The 20,839-nt window shown below is 26.0% G+C and overlaps 6 protein-coding genes across 6 annotated transcripts; 2 read left to right on the top strand and 4 right to left on the bottom strand.

Annotated features, from left to right (window-relative positions):
• Window positions 1-385: 385 nt before the first annotated feature.
• On the bottom strand, window positions 386-1,660 carry MKS88_002743 (uncharacterized protein; the record flags this gene model as incomplete). Its single annotated transcript, XM_067215779.1, has 1 exon — window positions 386-1,660. One exon carries the CDS (start codon window positions 1,658-1,660, stop codon window positions 386-388), a length of 1,275 nt encoding a protein of 424 aa, XP_067073324.1.
• Window positions 1,661-3,027: 1,367 nt separating this feature from the next.
• On the bottom strand, window positions 3,028-4,158 carry MKS88_002742 (uncharacterized protein; the record flags this gene model as incomplete). Its single annotated transcript, XM_067215778.1, has 1 exon — window positions 3,028-4,158. The coding sequence occupies one exon, from the start codon at window positions 4,156-4,158 to the stop codon at window positions 3,028-3,030; it is 1,131 nt and encodes a 376-aa protein (XP_067073323.1).
• Window positions 4,159-5,054: 896 nt separating this feature from the next.
• On the top strand, window positions 5,055-6,980 carry MKS88_002741 (RAP protein; the record flags this gene model as incomplete). The annotated part of the gene is made up of 1 exon (XM_067215777.1): window positions 5,055-6,980. One exon carries the CDS (start codon window positions 5,055-5,057, stop codon window positions 6,978-6,980), a length of 1,926 nt encoding a protein of 641 aa, XP_067073322.1.
• Window positions 6,981-8,889: 1,909 nt separating this feature from the next.
• On the top strand, window positions 8,890-12,095 carry MKS88_002740 (GTPase-activating protein; the record flags this gene model as incomplete). Its single annotated transcript, XM_067215776.1, has 10 exons — window positions 8,890-9,091; window positions 9,274-9,379; window positions 9,549-9,638; window positions 9,836-9,904; window positions 10,051-10,078; window positions 10,257-10,343; window positions 10,672-10,786; window positions 10,939-11,018; window positions 11,692-11,853; window positions 11,979-12,095. The coding sequence occupies 10 exons, from the start codon at window positions 8,890-8,892 to the stop codon at window positions 12,093-12,095; spliced, it is 1,056 nt and encodes a 351-aa protein (XP_067073321.1).
• Window positions 12,096-13,163: 1,068 nt separating this feature from the next.
• MKS88_002739 (rhomboid protease ROM1) lies at window positions 13,164-14,924 on the bottom strand (the record flags this gene model as incomplete). Its single annotated transcript, XM_067215775.1, has 4 exons — window positions 13,164-13,309; window positions 13,658-14,101; window positions 14,466-14,645; window positions 14,858-14,924. 4 exons carry the CDS (start codon window positions 14,922-14,924, stop codon window positions 13,164-13,166), a joined length of 837 nt encoding a protein of 278 aa, XP_067073320.1.
• Window positions 14,925-17,209: 2,285 nt separating this feature from the next.
• On the bottom strand, window positions 17,210-17,689 carry MKS88_002738 (dynein light chain Tctex-type; the record flags this gene model as incomplete). The annotated part of the gene is made up of 1 exon (XM_067215774.1): window positions 17,210-17,689. One exon carries the CDS (start codon window positions 17,687-17,689, stop codon window positions 17,210-17,212), a length of 480 nt encoding a protein of 159 aa, XP_067073319.1.
• Between the last annotated feature and the right edge of the window lie 3,150 nt (window positions 17,690-20,839).

Raw genomic sequence — 20,839 nt, 5'->3', positions numbered from 1 at the left:
CATAAGTTCAGTTACATACATACTTTTTACTTACGATATTTTTATACATGGATTAATGACTATAGAGTTTCCCTCATTTATGACATTAAATAATGGTATAAACTGAAAATAAAAAAAAACAGAAGCAGATTAGAAAGTTTTCAACTTTTAAGATTTTTTACAAACTTCCTCAATATAATATAGCTACCTTACAATTCTGTTGAACATTTTATATAAGACAGAAAAATAAAAACATATAACCAGGAAATTAACTATAATTATTTAACAATATTAAAAAGAGAAATTTTTTTTTTTTTTTTCATATGGTTACCAGTTATTTGGATAGCTTTAATTTTTTGTTTTTTTCTCCTAAATTTACTTTCTTCGTTATTATAATTGTGCAATATCAACACGTATATTCGTCGGAGCAATCCTTTTTGCAACTATTCTCCATTTTATTAAGATATATATTATGCGCTCGTTGCCTTCTTTTAATAACTATGTCCAGTTCTTTATTGGTTAAATAAATTAATTTTTCTTGTATACGATTTTCTTCTTCAACAATTTGTTCTAACTCCTTATTTATTTCGTCTAATTCGAATTCTTCATATTTTATGACCGAATCGGTGTTTTCGTTTGTCTTGTCTATAAAAGTATACTCTTTTTCCCTATCAACATAATTATTTTTATTTTTCTTATAAATATAATTATTGTTCATATGAAATCTTTTTTCCTCTACCTTTTCATCAATGTAGTCGTAATGATAATGGTTATGTTGTTTTTTGTCATTAGTGTATGCATACCATTCTTCATGTTCTTTGTCGTATACTTCTTCACATACTTCTCTACGTGTTTTTTTGCATTCTTGTAATACATACTGGCTAGCTATTTCGTATGAACAAAAGTCATTTGAGTTATCGTTTTGATTGGCTCTATTGTGGCTCTGTATTTTATTTATTTCTTTATTATAATGACTATTGTCATCCTTATCACCGATTATTTTACCTTCCGTCATATCATTTGGGTCATTATATTTTATTCTATCGGAATGTGCATCAGCTATTGCGTTTGTCTCCAGGATGCAATAATTAGCACATTTACTGTTCATAATTTCACTGGAAAAGTGTAAGTCCACGCATTTATCGCTCTCATCTGTTTTTTTTCCTATGGTATCGTTTTCTTGTTTATCATGCGCTTCAACATTATTTTGTAAGTTGTTTTTATTTCTGATATTCTCCTCCATTTTTATATTGTCATTTATTCCTGACTTGTTCATGATTTTATTTTGTTTAACTATTAAGGAGGTACGACTTTTTTGTAATACTTTTTCTGCATTTTTAAAATTAGAGGGATTTGAAGTATTTTTTGTCAACATATTCCCTATTTGCTTACTTTTATTATGCTTAAAATCGCCAATTGGTTCATGACAAATAATCGTCTTTTTTTTTTTAATTATCATCTTATTATTCATATCCTTTATGTTTTTCTTATTATGCGGCTCGAAGAATATTTGGGATTTTATCTTTCTGTTTACAACCATTATCTGTTTATCCGAATCATCGCTTTTTTCATATTCTTCCTCCTTCTCCTTATTTTCCCCCTTCCCTTTCTGTTTCTTTAAGTAATTTAATTTTTCCTTTTTATATTCATTAATATTTCCATCGTTACTATAGTTTAACATATTCAAACTTAGGAAAGTGAAAAAATTGTATACAGAGAGTAATTTCTCGCCTACACACTTACATGTGTATGTATTTACACCACTATAACTTAGCTGTTCACATAAAAAATTGAAAATTAAATTTACAGAGTTTGAACAAAAAGACTGAGTAATATAGGAATAAAAAAAAAAAAAAAAAATATATTGCATAATACAGTACAAAATAGTATAGAGTATAATTAACGTTTAACCAAAAGGAACAAAACTGATATCTAGGGGTGTAAGGAAAAATAGGGTAACATAAAAATGTGTATTTGTCATGCCTATTTGTTTTTTTTTTTTTTTTTTTTTTTTTTTTACTTCACCTTTATGCTATTTTTTAAGCCATTTATATATCTTTTTTATGCGAACAATTAACTAATTAAAAATTTTGTTTTTTAATAAAAAATTGTATAGTTTAACAAATTATGTTTATAATTATGTCTAAATGATGGGAAGTAATAATAAATGAAAATACATATGTGAGATATGGATAATTTGGTTAAATAAGTAGCCTATTCTAGAATGGTAAAACGGAATATTCATAATAATGTTTCCCCTTTTTAGGGATATACCATTAACAAAAGGAGAATACAAAGGCAGTTACTTTTAGAAAATATTTTTTGCCTCAGAATTATTTGTAGAGTTATAATACTTCAGGATGATAAGATAAAACCAAAAAAAAAAATAATAATAAATAAATAAAATAAAACAAAACAAGATATGTTAAGATGAGATAAACCAAAATGAACTAAAATAAACTAAAACTGAGCTAAAAGAACTAAATTAATTAAAATGAAGCGTCAATTTTTGAGAACTTCAAGTATGTGCAGATATCATGTCTAATGTGGTTATAATGCTACAAAATGGGCAGGTGTAACAAAAAAAAAAAAAAAAAAATAAAAAATAAATAATAATAATGATAAATAGCTAGGTAGTTATACAGATAAATAATTAGGTGAAGAAATAAATAAATCAATGAACAAATAAATCAGTAAACAAATAAATCATTAAATTAGCAAATTAGTGTATTAATACATAATCAAGCAAATAACACGCTGCTCAACGCGTGTGTCCGCAAAATTTGCAAAATTAACTAAAAAAAAAAAAAAAGAAAGAAATAGTTACAGTAATTGTAATAGTAATGGCAAAAATGATAATAAAATGGATATGAAGAAGAATAAGAGAAAAATACGAACAAGCAATAAAAAAAAAAAAAAAAAAAGACGAAAAGTGACGAAAAAAAAAGGGAAGCTACTAAAAAGGACGAACAAGAGGCGATGAAAAGACTCGTCTGAGAGCTCACGTCATTATAAGCCTTTTTTTCCCTGTAACATATTAGACATTCCTTAATAGATAAAGGAGTACAAATTACAAATTTTCTTGGTAAGAGAAATAATATTTTTCATTTGAGATAAATGATTATTAACTGGATTTAGCAGAATAAATATGTTAACAATTTTTTCGACTTGAGAAAGGTACATCTTTTTGACTAGCATAAAATACGGAGATCTGACTATTTTACAATGTTTATTAATGTGATAAAAAAAATGATTGACAAATAGGATGCAAGAGATAACAATGTCAATATCGTTATATTTATCTTTTATATTTGGAATACATATAACATCATTAAAAACTGAAAAAAGAAATTTATTTATTATAAATGGGGACCTTGTAATAAACATTAATTCATACAGTAGAGAATATTTGAAAATATTATTTGATAATTTAAAAGATAATATATATAAACTAAGTTTTTCCATTTTTAGACTTTCTTCTTTTTCATGATAAATATTTTCTTTAATAATAGGTTCATAATGATTTATATGAACAGTAAATTTTTGAATCTCCTCTTTTGATATTACACATTTGGTAGTATATGCGCACTTATTTAATAAATATATATTATAATCAATGTTATTTAAGACATTCCTTAACGATATTTTGGAACTTGTTATTTTCCCATGCATATATAAACACCCTGCTATTGCATGTTTAATGCATCTTAAGTTAGATATAGGCATTAATTCTGATCCCCTTTTGGGGGGACTATAAAATATTTGAGAAAATTTTAACCGAATTTCCTTTACCATTTGGACGTTTCTAATTACTTGGGCATTTTTTACCCCATGGGCATCTTTAATTACTTGGACATTTTTTACCGTATTGACGTCCCTTACTAGTTCAGAGCCCCTTACCATTTCGACTTCTTTATCTTCCTCGCTTTGTAGTAGGTGTCCCTTTTGTAATAGGCCCTCGTTCTTCTCTTCGCACAATTCTAGTTCATTTAATATACAATTATATCTACTTCTAAATACATAAAATATCGTTTTATAAATATCGTTAATGCTCACAATCTCTAAAATGTTGTCATCTGAAAGTATCATTTCTATTATTAGGCCAATAACAACTAAGGTGTTGTTCAACTTTTTTTTCAAATCAATTATATTTTTTTTGTTTTTTTGTTGGCAAAGCATTTTGTTCATTCATGGCACTTAAAGTGAAATGTGAAGAACTTTTTTCCCTAATGTGCATACGCTTATGTACGTACCTTTATCTACATGTGTACGTAAAAGGATTGTTATACGGATAGGGTATACGGATAGGGAATACGGATGGGTATATATATGATTATGCGGATATGGGTGTGTTTGCGTATGTACGTATGTATGTACGTGGGTACCTACAAATAAGCTAAGAACGCACATAAATAGGCAAGTGCATTCGTGCATACGCGTAGGCATGTTTCTCCTGCCAGTGTAAAATCTTAATTTCACTAAAATGAAAATGTACAATTATCACATATACTATTCATTATGCTCACTCGTATACATGCATAAATGAAACGGTTAATTGATATGAAGAAATAAAGGGATGAAAAATGTGGTAAAAAAGAGGGGACAAAAAAGGACATAAAAAAATAAGGTTGAAAGTAAGGGTTAAAAAAAGAGGCGTAAAATGCTAAAAAAAAATGTGGTAAAAACAAGGGTCGAAAAAAAAGAACTGAAAAAAAATAAAAAGAAAAGTCAAAAAAGTAAATCGATCAAGATTAGATGCCCAAAAGTGAAATTACTTTCACATAAAAAAAAAAAAAAAAAAAAAAAAAAAAACGATTTGCATAAAAATATGCGTTTTACATGAGAGAAGAATGTATAATAAAAATTGTTGTGAATTGCTAAATAGGTATGTACGCATATGTATACATAAACATACATATAAGCACATATGCACATATGTATATATACGCATTTCTGTGTATTTACATATGTTCATGTATATACATGCGCATACATCCGTGTACAACTTATGCGTAGCCCACTCGATAGCGCATGTTAACGAACAAGAAAAGCAACCTTTGAATATTATACTTATAATGATAGTTTTATTTACAAATGTGATATTTAAAAGATCTATAAAATGGACTTGTAGACTTCTGTTGCATGGTCAATATTTTGTCCATCCAAAGATACAATGTTGTTGTTTGTTTAAAAATTATTATAGTACTGGTGTACCCACTAGTAAAGTAGAAATACTTAGTTGCAAGGTGAATGAAAACATAATAAATCATATCAAGAAGGAGTATGATATAGATTCCAATTCGATCAACTTAAATGTGAAAAGGAGTTGTGAAGAAAAAAATATTTACGAAATGAGTATGAGATGGAGTAATTTTTTTAAGTGTGAAAAAAGTTTGTATAATGTTATTAATAAATATTTAAAGACAAACCGTATAGATTATTACTTACATAATTATTTGAAATTGACATATGATGAGAAATTAGATAATATGGCAAGTGTGGCAGAAGGGACAAATTTGGAAAGCCCTAATAATTCTCCATTTAATTCAGAGGGAGAAATAAAAAATATACTCATTTATATAATGGCTCTATCTTATAAAAATATACGTGACTTTAATATTATATCTGCCTTAAGTGAAAAGTTAATAAGCCTATTAAAAAATTTAACAAAGGAATATAAAAACAAGACTTTAATTTTTACCATCTGTGAAGTGTATAATTGTATAAAAGCTATGAACGATGAATTGTTTTCCATTCTTTTTGATATGTTGAACAGTTGTTATGTAACTTCAAGGTCTGAAAATATAATCATGAATGAGGAGGAAATTTTACTAATTTTAAAAACTCTGTATAATCAAAATTATAAAAATCATTCAATAGTTGATACTGTTATAAATTCAATTAAAATGGGTACTAATTTAAAAACAAATGTTTTACTAGTCAACTCATTTTTTTATTTAACTTTATTATCCCGTATGGACAATTCGCTAATTGAGAATTTGCACTCATTTCTTTTTTATGTAACAAATGAGACTTGTCAAGGGTCTCTGAATGAAATGATGGATAATCCAAAAACATTAGCAAACCAGGGTCACATAGATAAATTGGTGAAGGAGGGAAAAAGACAAACTTGTAGTGACAATATATATACAACGGAAAACTTCGAAAAAACGGACGAGCCGGGAGCAGATGTGAAGAGAACAAACAGTGCAATATGTGCAGATTATACAAAATTAAAAATGGATGGAATAAAATTCAAAATAGAATTATCAGCTACTGACTGCATAAAGCTGCTATATTCCTATTTGGCTTTGGGAGAAGATTACATTAATTGGTTTCTCATTCATAAGCTACTTCTAAAACTTTGCGATGACATAAAAGATGATGAAAATATTTTATTAATAAAGGAAAAGAAGAAAACCCTTGAAATGGTTTGCATTATAAGAAGTTACCTGAGGTATAAGAAAAGAAATTTTTATGATAACCTACCAAAATATGTAAAAAAAATGTTAAAAAAAATATACATGATGGACATACATGAAAAAAAAATCAATGATAGACTATTTAACGAAAAGCTATCATGGCATCTAACAAAACTGCGTATTCCACATATTAGAAATGTGTATAAAGGTGGAATTGTATTTGATATATTAGAAAAGGATAAAAGACTTGTTTGGTTATGTTTTTCCTATCATCATTATTATGTTAAAACGATTGACTTAACTATTGAAAAATTATTACAGATGGACATCATACAGTCAATGAATTATAAAATTGCTAAAATACATTATTACCAATTTTCAAGAATGAAAGCTAGAAGAACTAGATTTGAATATATAAGAATGTGTAGGTATTATTCGTTGCGTGATAGAAGAAATTTTGATGACCAATTTGAGGGATGGAATTTGCCATATATTAACTGGTATCATAAAAAAAATAAAAATGTCCACATTTCCAACTACTTCTATAACTACACACCCGTATCCCAAATGGAATATTAGAAAATGGGGATTTGCGGCGTTGCTCCATTGTAACAGTGAGCCGTTGCGACATTTTAACGTTAGAACGTTATAATTCCGAAAGCCTTTGAATACCTTTCATTTATGGATAGATACGTATCTTATCTTTTAGGCTAAGTGGAATGCATAATTTTTTTTTTTTTTCAAAATGAAGTTAACATTTCTTCTAAAGCGTTAAATAAAAACTAGTCCGTTCATCTATTACTCTGCATGTCTTTTTTTTTTTTTTTTTTTTCTATTTTTTTTTTTTATTCTTTAAACTTTCCATTTTAACGTATTTTTATTATTTTTTTTTTTTTTTTGGGATATTATTTCATTTTGCTTTAGTATGCTTTAATTTGCTTCATTACGCTTCACTATGCTTCACTGCTTCATTACGCTTCACTATGCTTCACTGCTTCATTACGCTTTATTATGCTTTATATTGTTTATTTCGCTTTATATTTTATTTTTTTTATTCGTATAACTTTACACATAATAAAAAAATAGCACTTCAAAAAATTTTATCTCATTTTTTATTAATTTAATGGTCTTTGCCCTTTATTAAATCTTTCTTTTTCATGAATGGGTATAAACGCATAAATATACACCACATTTACATAAAAAACCATTATATCTTTTTTTTTTTAAATTCATGTGCACACGATTTATTCATTAACTTTTTATTATACCATTTATGCAGGAAAAATAACACAACGATTTTAAATTTGGTATTTACTATTATTTTGTATGTATATAGTAATGTATATATATAATAAATATGTGTACACGTATGTTTATATATGCGTATAAATGACGAACTTTGAACATTAGGTTAAGAAAAAAATTCCCTATGTAAAAATTGCCGTAAATTATTTGCTTTAGGGTGAAAAATTATAATTTACGTTTTACAATTTATATTTTACATTTTACAATTTATGTTTTTTATATTACAATTTACATTTTATATTTTACAGTTTATATTTTACAGTTTACATTTTACAGTTTACAGTTTATGTTTTTTATATTATAATTTATATTTTATATTTTATATTTTACATTTTACATTTTACATTTTACATTTTACAGTTTATATTTTACAGTTTACATTTTACAGTTTACATTTTACAGTTTACAGTTTATATTTTATATTTTACAATTTATGTATTACAATTTGTACTATACAATTTATATATTACAATTTATAATATACAATTTACGGTTTGCAATTTACATTTTACAATTTAAATTTTACAGTTTACATTTGACATTTTACGTTTTACATTTTTTATTCCTTCTTCTAATATAATAACGAGCTGCTTTCCATTATAAGCGCAGAACGTTTATATGAAAAATTAATATACAGTATGTGTATATATATGTGTAAATAAACATATATACCTGTTTAATATTAACATATATATATATACAAATGAAAATACATATACATAGGAATATATATACATATAATATACTTTCATATAATGAAAAAAAAATCGGAAAATTTAGGAGTAAAATTAGCGCGTGTTGTACTTTTATTTAAAAATGCATTAATAGTAATATCAACAACGATTTTTTTGTATGTATAAAAGTTTTTTAGTAGAATAACAAATATATATATATAAGAGTAGTATAATTTAGCATTTGACGTAAGAATCATATAACATACGATTAACATAAATTATGAGCAGTTTTCTTATAATGTATAACATAAAAATTGCAAGCAGGAAAAATATATACATTAAAAATAATATGTACATATAAATGCATATATGTATACATACATATGTATACATATATATGTATATATATACGTATGTCAAACTTACAAACGAGGGAATTATTTTACATGAAGCGCATACGTACAAGTAATATGTCGAAAATGATTTTTAAGGGAGTGTCATTTTAAAAAATGAGAATAAATTTCTTCAAAGAAAAAAACAAGATAAAATTGAACAAAAATCTTGATTTTGATTCTGATAATGCCTTGTCAAATGTTAACAATGAGTCAAACAATTATTTAACGGCGAACAGCGGTATGTTAAGAATTACAAAAAGAAAAGAGAAAAAAAGAAGTAATTACAGTAGTATGAGTAGAAGTAACAATACTAATAGTAGCAGTAGCATAACATTGTATGAATAGTGAGGAGGATTTATCAAAATACCTGAGTATCTGCACATATATATATATGTGAACATACGTATAGATATATGTGTGTGCCAATTTCAAACAACACAAAAGTACTTATTGCTATGCAATAGTATAAATAGGTCATTCTTTACAATCCTTTTACAGATAACGAATATGATCATTACGGGTTTGAAAAAAATAAAGAATTTACTGCTGAGTCTACAACTGATAAGCGAGCCTTAGAAAAGCATAGGAAAAAAATAGAAAAAAGGTGATATTATGAGTTAATTTTAAACCCATGTTATACTGGAAAAATAGGGTCTATATATCTGCATATATATATATATATATATACACGTGCTTATGCATATTTGCAGCTACACATATAGTTATATGCTCATGTGCAAACGTGTAAATTACTGTAATTTCTTTTTGGTCAGGTGGAAGTTATACTTTACTTTTAAAAGAGATATAAAAAAAAGTTACTATCTAAAAACATTAATTAGAAAAGGAATACCCGATAAATTAAGGTTGTTATATATATTATCTCAAAAAATGTTATGAAATCATCTTAAATGTTACGTACAGATATTAAGAAAAATAAGTAATTACAACATAAGAGATGTTTCTAAATATAAATGAATGAGCTAGTATGCATATTTACATTCACCCATTTTTACGTATGTGTGTTCCATATATATATATATATATAAAATTCCTTGTTCAGGCCCGATATATGGCCATACCTGTTAGATAGTATGGTGTTGTACCTGAAATATCCCACCATATACGAAAAGTAAGGGAAAAAATAAAAAAAATATATGTTTATATTTTTGTTTAAAAAGCTTTTTGGCTCCGAAAAAAAATACAATTTGCTTCAATCATTTAATATATGTTATTCCCGTTATATTACATCCCATTTTATTTACTCCCTAATTTTAGATGTTTAAACAGTGAATTAGAGCCAAAGGTGCTAAGCCAAATTGAGCTGGATATTATACGAACCTTTCCGCATAATAAAAACGTGTGTGTAGTTTGATTTTTTTTTTTTTCTCTCTGTATTTTTTTAAAATGACATATATATATATATGTGTATATTTAAAATATAACCTTTTATACACCAAACTTTTTTTTTTTTTTTTTTGAAGTATCGAATGAACTCCCCAGGGTTAATTCAGTTAAGGAATGTTCTACATGCCTTTGCGGTTTATAAGCCCAAAATAAATTATTGTCAGGTAAACTATATATATATTTTTTTTTATATTGTTCAAAATGAAAGGTTAAAGAGTATAAGATATATATATATATATATACGTATGAAGGAATATTTTATTATGTCAGTACATATTACATATTTTCAATTTTTTCCTGTACAATCTATGAGATTTTCGTTACCAACATAAGTGCTTATAATCAGTTGAATTCCTTTTTTGAATCGTTATTTTTGATATTGTTACTTTTATTGCTATTATTTTTATGGTCGTTCCCTTTGTTGTGATTATTTTTATGACTATTCTATTGCAATTATTTTTACGATTGTTTTTATTTTATTTTTATTGGTAGAGCATGAATTTTATCGCTGCCATTGCACTAATATTTTTAAAGGAGGAATTGTCCTTTTGGTCTATTGTTCAGTTAATTGATTCGGATTACTCTCATGAGAAAATTAACATAAGTGGTTAGCCTGTGGGATATACATGTGCTTATGTATGTGCTTATATGAATGCATGATATGAACGTTTGTTTTTTTGTTTTAAAATAATTTTTATTCATATTTAAAGAGAAATATTTGTGCACGAATAATATTGCTATGCATATTTCCCCATTTAGATTATTACAACAACGAAATGAGAGGATTACGCAGGGATATTATTGTTATAGAAGAGTTGGTTAGAACAAAATTGCCGGAAGTACACTTGCGCTTAAAGTATGTACACTGCACCGTGTGTGTATACGTACACACATATATATATATAAATTTGTATAACATATATATATGTACCATAAATATATATGATATTTATGTATATAATGTATATATAATGTAAATGTATGCAAGATCTTCATCAATGAATAATTTGAAATAGTAAGACCCGAAGGGCGTATACATATATATATATTTTCCCTCGTGTTACAATAGAGAATTGGATGTTGATCTATCCTGGATATGTTCAGAATGGCTTTTGTGTTTATTTTGTACGGCTTTTCCGGTGAATATTTAAAAAAAAAAAATATATATAATAATAATAAAACGATAAACAATAGAAGTATAAATCAATAAAACGATAAAATAAAAAAAAAAAAGAAAAAAGACCGTTGAATTCGTTTGGAATATGTTATAAAATGTATACAGATGGTTATATATAGTTATGTATATTTATACGCATGCATATTTAAATGTTGCTTAATATGAAAATGTAATTTATATGAAAAATGGCATACGCATTTTGAAATGTTTTTACTGGATGTGTGTATAATGTTTCACTGTTCGTGAATAGTATATATTTGTTGTTACCATGTACCCATTTTTTTCATTTTACTAATTTCTTTTTTTTCCTTCTATTTATGTGTGTCCCATTGCAGATAACGACAACGTTACGTATTTGGGACTGCCTATTCTATGAAGGCGATAAAATAATATTCAGAATTACTTTAGCATTGTTTAAAATGAATCAAGAAAAATTAGTTGAGCTAAATTCATTAGAATCCATCTTATTGTTATTTAAGGAAACCACCAAAAATATGGTATGAAAAAAAAAAAAAAAATGAGGAAAAAGAATTGGATGAATATTGCTTATATAAGAAGTGTATATAGAATATATATACTATATATAAGCTAATTTGTATTTCCATTTTGCAAATATTCGTAGGTGGAATGTGATAAATTAATGTATATTGCCTTTAACGAAATTGGTGTACTAAAAAAAAAGAGCATAAGGAAGTTAAGGCTGAAAGCTGAAGATCTTATTAAGAACGGTTTAGCCTAAAATTATGTGATTACTGTATGTACATATCATTATTTGTTACTTTCTTACCTTTTTTTTTTTTTTCCTTTTTTTTTGTTATTTGATTTTTTTTACCTTATATATTTTTTTAAGTAAATTATAAAAATTTGTTTGTTTCTTAAAAACATGATGAAAAATAGAAAAACAAAAAAGAAAGTTATTCAGTAATACGTTAATTTTTGAAAAGTTTAAAAAAAAAAAAAGAGAAGAGGATAAGCAAAAGGAAAAGGAAATGGCTATTTGTTCTGCGTAATATGGATTATAATGAAAATAAAAAGGAACGGGAAAAGGTTGAAAGCAATAAATTAGCTACATTTTTGCGGATAAGTGTAAGAGTTCAACCTTTTTGTTCATTTGCACTCTCATTCATGTTTACATTCTTTTTCTTTTTCTTTCTTTTTCAATTTTTTTTTTTTTGTTTTTATGATTTGTTTTGATGGAAATGCGTGCAACAAATTTTATTCCTTTGTTTGTGCATAGGCAGACTACACACTTTAAAAGTGCTTGTGCGTTTTTATTAATTTTCAAATGATAGTTTTTAATTAATATTATATCTAGATATATATGCAAATGTTGTATATATATTTATATATAGTCATGAAAATATTCATTTTAAAATTGCAAGTTTATTCTGTATATTTTAAATTTAACAAAAAAAGTATTACAAAAAAAAAGGAAGAAAAATAAAAAAAAAAATTACTGGAAATAAATAAATATTTAAGCTTAAAAATTTATTATTTTTTTTTTATGATCAGAAATTAAAAAAAAAGGTAAAAACGAAGAAAACAAATTAAAGATAGTACTTTCGTATTTTTGTACTTTTTTTTTTTTTTTTGTATTTTTTTGTGCATATATTTATTTATCCGTATGTAATTTTTTTTTATAATCTTTTGAAGAAAGTAATACATACACATGTTATAATGCTGCTTATAATGGACATACTCCCTGTATGCATGTATATACTCTTAACATGCACAAATAGGTTGTATAAGTAATATATATATATATATATATATATACATGTAATGTATGTACACATATAATTACGAATTAACAGGTGCGCGGAACGGTAAGTAAAATAACTGGTGGAACAAGTGCTAGCAGTACCAATGTAGCATATGATGCATTTTTCATATGGTTGTACCAGGAGGGCTTATTTTCCATTTGGTCATTGTATAGTATACCGATTGATAAACCTGGTAAAGTAAAAAGAAAAAAAAAAGGTAAAGGAAATTCAAATAATGCCCAATATAATATTATATAGAGTATTATACAAAATAATGCAAAACATGGCGAATTAATGAATAATGCAGAGAATGTTAAAATTGCGTGAAATTAGGTGAACATGCGCAGGCTACAGTAGCATAACTGTATTTGTGCAGGACTTGCGTTATTTCATTATTTTATTATTTCTACGTTTCTTTATATCTTTATTTCTTAATTTCATAATTTCTTTCTTTCCTAATTTCTTTCATTCATAATTTTTTTTTTTCTTTTTTTTTTTTTTTTTTTTTTTTTTTTTTTTTCTTTGTGGTGAGAATTACCCGAGAGTAAGCCTCCCAAATGGCCAATGTGGTCAATGTTCGATCCGTTAAATGTAAAATAATAAAAAAAAGAAATTAACGAAAAAAATATTATATTAAATACTACCCTTTCTCTATGTCTAATGATATGCCATAATAATACCAACTCGGAGGTAACTATACCAAGTAATCCCATGCCTGAAGTACTAGCACCAACTTTTATTGGACAGTAGGTAACAGCTGATGATAAAATGTTTCCATATATACCTGTTACAAAATATAGTATTGCAACTTTTAAGATACCGTAATTTTTCTCAAGTGTAAAACCCATCCTTAATTGGAAAAAGACATTAAAAAATGTGTGAAATATATTTGCATGTAAAAATATTGGTAATATCAATCTGTGAATTTCTCCTCTCTTTATTCTTGAAGCAACATTTGCTCCTAGTGTTATTAATAAATCGTCTGTAAAAAGGGAATAGGGGAATTGGGTATGATTTAAAAGGTGAACGTATTGTGATTTATAATGCGAAGATTTTTTCCATTTTTTGTGCTTTTTTTTTTTTTTTTTTTTTTTTTTTTTTTTTTTTTTTTTTTTTTTTTTTTTTTTTTTTTTTTTTCATTTTTCTTTTTCTATTGTAATATTTGCTTCCTTTTTCAGAAAAGCAACATTTGCTCTACATTTTTACTAGGTAAAATTAGACTGCTATAAGGTTCACTACTTAATTTTATTTATTATTTACATTTCACTTTTCCCTTTTCTCTTTCTAATTTTATGCTGTTCATATATATATTTACAGATGGACAGATAAATATATGCAGAACATACCAGAAGGTGTTAAAAAATCCGAAGGTTTAATACTAATTGATATAATAAAAACGATGATTTGAGTAATTGACACAACCATGATAAAACTTTTCCAGGTAAAGTGTGGAAAAATTAAATTAACCACATCAATCGGTTTTGATCTTTGTACGAAACTACTCTGGGATTCATAGTACCCTGGTGCTTTAAAAGTTAGGTAGGAAAAAATATCTGCGTGTACATTTGTGCACGTACATATGAACATATTTATAAAAAGCGTTATGAAGATGGGTTAATTTTTATGATGAATGGTCACTAGCATGAACTAGCGCAAAAATGGAAGCTATATATATATATATATATGTGGACGTGTGCGTCCTCGAATGTGCATGTTTTCTACTTTTTCATTTTCATACTTCTATTTAGTGGTAGGTTTTCGGAGTACTCGTCTCTATAATCTGCTAAGGTATGAATGTTACTCATTTTCACCCGAATATTAAATGAAAGAAATTATTACATAAAATATAAAGGGAAAACGGATTTACAGATATATTTAAAATGTACATGCACAAACTAGTAATAAATTAACAAGCCTGCTAGTTCATTTAAAAAATGCAACATTTAAAACACAAAAAAAAAGAAAAAGAAAAAGTAAAACAAAAAAAAAAAGAGTAATGAAAAAAACGGAAAACGTAAAAAAAAAAAAAAAAAGTAAGGTGCGAGAAGAAAGAGGTGTTAGCATTCACGTTAACATCGATATGAACATTCTTCAGACACGAATATTTTAAAATATCACTGCTAAAAGAACGTGTAAGTAGTACATGCATATGCGTATATGCCTATGCTTGTGTGTGTGTACATATATATGTGTATGTATATATGTACATATGTGTATAATTTTTTACTTGCGATTTACGATAATATGTGCCCATTAAAATGGCAAATATTCTGCACATATATACATATATATATGTATTTGTGCATGCGTAAGCGATCATATGTGTAGGTATGAATAGCAAAAATATATTTGAATTAAAGGCTAAAAACAAAGTTGAAAGATGAATAAACTTTATTGAGATTATACCAATTCTCTTTAAAAAAAAATCGAATAAATTAAAATTTTTCATTCAAATTAATTTGTAAAAAATTGTATGAAATTATAAGTATGTCTTTCAAAAGTAAAAAAGAAGCATATTATCATGAATGTAAAATTAATCACAACAAAATTACAAAAAAAAAAAAAAAAAAAAAAAAAAAAAAATTACAAAAGGGAACTTATGAAGGTACTCTCTTATGTGTATGTGTAAATATGACAGTAATCATGAGTATTATAAATATAAAACAATTACACTTAAAGCTCATATATTCGAATTGCAAAAATACGTGTGTGTCAAGTTTTTTTTTGCCCACAAAAACTGATTTTAAGTATATGCTCACATATATATAATATATATATATATAGGCAGGCAAACATACATAAAAAGGCAAAATTTGGTTAGAATGATTTCTTTTTTTCGAGTTATTATGTAAAAAGAACTGAAAAAAAAAAAAATAAAATAAAATAAATAAATTTAGCGCACATGGTATGTTTTTTGTTTTTCTTTTTCTGTTGCCCTTGCTCTATATTACTAATGACGAGTTAATATCTTTTGCATTTGGAGTTGTAAACAATTTATAGGAGTCTTGTAATATAGAGACTTTTAATATTTTGGAAAATGAAAAAAATATATTTACATTACAATTAATATGGGAAACATATTTTCATTTTGTTCCATAATGTGCCACAATAAGTACTTTCTTATATGAATGTATATGACATAAATATGCTCATATATAAATATATATATACATAAACATATGTAAACAATATTGCTTAAAAAAAAAAAAAAAAAAAAAAAAAAGCATGGCTCAAGAGAATTAAGATTTTTTTTTTTTTTTTTAAAGCTAACTTTTTACACCCATTTATATTTAAAAAAAAAAAAAAAAAGGATTTAAATGTTCTTTTTTACTTTGACCTTTTTAAAGATTTTTTTTTTTATTTTATTATTTTTAATTTCATCCTTAATTTTTTTTTTTTTTTATCTTTGATTTTATGTTGTTAATTAAGGAAAAGTTGTTCCTACGAGTGGTTTTGAAAATTAACACAAAGTTGAGGATCAAGGAAAAAAAAAAAAAAAAAAAAAAAAGAAAAAACAGGAAAAAAAAAAAAAGAAAAAGCGGATGAAAATGAAGAAAAAATAAAAATGACTGAACTGAACTTGCAAGGTACACACAAAGTAAAGGTTCCATAATTTCACCAAAAAAAGTGTTATTCTTTTTTTATCTTTTCGTACCTTATCTTTTCTGTTCATTCATTTCGTACGTTTTCTTATGTTTATTCCTCGTTCAGTTTACTCGTTATAAAGAAGAAAGACCATAATTGTAACAAAAATGAAATCGTTGATATATTTTGCGGAAATGTAATTGTCCGTTTCAACATTCCAGAGCGATTTGGAAGCAATGTGTACCTATGCAGTGTATATTTTATATAAAAAAAAAAGAAAATTTTTTGATATTTACAATTAGAACTTCGTGATGGATATAGAAAAGAGGCTTTTATTTCACTGTACCTCCTTTTTTTTGCACACGTGTATTATTAAAAAAGAAAGGTTTCACCTTCTAGGTATTTATTTATGTATTTATTTATGTATTTATTTATGCATTTATTTATGCATTTATTTATGCATTTATTTATGCATTTATTTATGCATTTATTTTTTTTTATATTTTTATTTTACCCCCTGTTTTTTGTTTTCCCCAATAATCGCCTGCACAACAATTTTGTACCTTTCATTGACGAAGGACTTCATAAATTGTTCGACCTCATCCGCCAAATTGATAGCTATTTTATCGTAGTTGCTTTTACTAAGTTTATTTTTTTCAAAATTGTTGTCTTCATTTTCTTTTGAAGAGTCATTATCTGCACAAATATCGTTACTGTCAAGAAAACTGTTACTATTATTTTTGCTACTACTACTATTATCATAAGCAGTTCCATGGTTTAGCTTGTCCTGTTTTTCTTCTACATAGTGTAACTCTTCGCGGCTTTTATTACAAAAAAAATTCTCTAAAAAGACTTTTAATTTTTCTTCACATGTATTTGCGAAAAAACGAAAGCCTTCCATATTTACCTTATTCTCTTCCTTGCTACTTTTTTCATTTTCATTAACCTCAGTATTTTTTATGTTGCTTTTGATGCTTGTTTCCATTCTATTATCGTATATTTCTTATGGAAAGTTTTTTGAGGTACTTGGTTTTTTTTGTATTTGCTGCTAAGGGTGCTGGGGTTAGTATGAACTGGAAAATTCGCAATTATATTTTTACATGCGTATATGCGGGTATGTATGCATGTGTGTACGTGCATATGTATGTGTGTATATATGTATGTATGTATATATGCGTACACGAGTTTATGAGAACTTGAGAGGATGTGTATATGCGAATTATGTTAACACGTCATCAGGTATACGAAAATGCACATGTGCAATGACAGTGAGTTAATATATGTGCCTTGGGCTGCTTTAATTTTACTACTACATATTGACAGTATTTTGCGCAGAATTATCTACTCATTAAGCACATTTTTTCTTTTCCATTAACACGCATCTCTATCGTCTCTTACGAAATTTGAAAACAGCAAGCATTTCTCTTCTTGTGGTAATATAAAGTATTTAAAAAAAATAAATAAATAAAAAAAAAAAAAAAACTTTCTTACTTTTTATTTTTGAAAAATATATATTCTGTTATCATTTTTGTAAATCTAAAAGAAGAAAAAATAATACATACTGTATACACTAGAGGACGGATATAACTTGAAACTTGATGCTGTCTTTTAAAGAATGAAATGTAGGGGTAACATAAGAATTTTTTTTTTTTTTTTCCTTTTTTCAAAGATTATAAATTCATCTCAAATGTTATAAATTTAGAGATAGAGATAGAGAGAGGGATAGTAGGATAAAAAAAAAAAAAAAGTTAAAACGTTACAAAGTTAATGGATAAACTTAATCTTCATTACGCGCGGCATTGTTTTTTTTTTTTATCCCAAAAATAAAAAAAAGCGTTATCGAAGGTAAATATATTGTTCCAAAGTAACTAACCGGTAAATAATAGCAAAACCATATACTTACTTTAGTATAACACGTTAACAATTTTTTAAAGGAAAACATTATTTTTTTCGAAAATGTGCATTCGTTTCTATATTAGTATTTAAAAACGAAATAAATATGCGCTCTCTTTTGTGTAAATAAAGCAATTTTCCTTCTTCAAATGCAAAGCATTAGAAAATCCCTTATATTGTTTACACAAGGGCACAGCAACAACGTCAAGCTGATACCAATCAGATAATTCGTTTATGTAAAAAAGCTAGGGTAATTTTTTTCACCTATTGTTCGTTGATACTATGTTACAGTAATGAGAAAAAGGATTACTTCTATTGCTACTGTTTTATTAAAGTCTTTTTTTTTTTTTTTTTTTTTGGTCTTGGTTTATTTCGTCCTTTTATATATCAATTTTACAAAATCAGGAGGATACTTATTCCCCTTGTCTAATATAACTTTTTTCATTCTAGTCAATGCGAAGGATGTTTTTATATGGACAAACAGAAATATACCACGAAAAAACGTTACATATGTGCCTATATATATATGTATGTACCAGCATGTATTTATATACCTACAAGCTCGGATATTACAACGCACGACCTAGTTGTTGACACAATTAATGGGGCAGCGAAACGTAACTCCAATGCTATAACTATAAGTGAATCGTAGATAATAAAAAATTTGACATGTAAAATGTGAGATGTGCACTGTAAAGTATGAACAAGCAATAATATTACACACGTATAAACAAAATGTTTATTTATTTTCCAAGTTTTAATTATAACCGTGCTTGATATAAATATTTTTTAAATATACTTTGTATAATGAAAACACTTCTATCTACACTTAGATAACAATTTCTTACCGAATTGTGTAAACGGAAAGTATGTTTTGATTAGTATAACAACCTATATAGTTGGATATTATAAATATATAAATGAGAAAAAGGTGCGTGAATGTATAAATCGTTTATCTTACTTATTACATTTCACAATGCTCACACATCAAAGCTCTAGCATTTACAAGGATTCATTTACAGAACAACATCAAATGCTTAGTTGTCCTTTTAAAAAAAAGATAAACAGAAGAATGAAAAAAAAATCAACGAAAAATGAAAAAGAAATTATCAAAATATGAAAAAAAAAATCAACAAAAGATGAGAAAAAAATCAACAAAAGATGAGAAAAAAATCAACAAAAGATGAGAAAAAAATCAACAAAAGATGAGAAAAAAATCAACAAAAGATGAGAAAAAAATCAACAAAAGATGAGAAAAAAATCAGAACAAAATGAGAAAATAAAATGAACAAAATTTGAGAAAGAAATGTACAAAAAATGAACGAAAAAAAAGCAAAATAAAGAATAATGGAACTAACGTATACAAGGAACATGCAATTTTACTTAAATGGGAACAAAAATAAATTTTCTTTCGAAAACAAGACATTGTTTCTCGGCATATCTATATATTAGCGCCTCTCTAAATTATGGTAAGCAAGGAAAGAAAATTTCAAGTGGGCATCCTGTATATTCTTTACTTAATATAAAATGGTACGCCCTTATATATAGATACATATACAATATGAATAAATATACGTATTTGTACATGTATATAAATATGTACATATACAAATGTACTGTTTATATAGCTCTATGAGCACACATTATTCCCCTTTCACAACAAAATTGCACAAAATTGTGGAAAATGCTCAAATAATGGGGGATTAATTATTTATCTTTTCCCCGTGTAAAGCATAATTCACATAAAATTACTCATTTTTACATTCCTACTTTCAGAAGCTTTTACCTGTTTTGAAATACTTGAATGCTATTAACTTCTTCTCTTTTAATATGTTTGTATGCATATTTAATATCTCTATTTCTTGTAATTGTACTAAATGTTAGTTTTTATTAACTTCCACATTTGTCTTATAAAAATACATATGTATATAATGAACTGACGAATTTCGCCTTACGAGTAAAATAAAATGTGCATTATATTTATATTATTTTTTGTGAAATAATTTTTTATTGTATATTCTAATGAACTTTTTAATGAATTTTTTTATTTTTTTTATTTTCCTTTTATATTGATAAATAACAAATTATTACTTTTAGAAAAAGCTATTCTTATGAAAAAATGCTATGTGTACACCCTTAGAATAATCTATATAGAGAAATGCAAATATATAAGAAATGAGAAAACTAACAAAAAATTAAACTTTTTATTAACATAGCAATTTTTTTTTTCTTCCCAAAGTTA

The sequence above is a fragment of the Plasmodium brasilianum genome, chromosome 9, assembly GCF_023973825.1.
Source record: "Plasmodium brasilianum strain Bolivian I chromosome 9, whole genome shotgun sequence".
Taxonomy (NCBI): Eukaryota; Apicomplexa; class Aconoidasida; order Haemosporida; family Plasmodiidae; genus Plasmodium; species Plasmodium brasilianum.
This window is presented reverse-complemented; position numbering and strand designations above follow the sequence as displayed.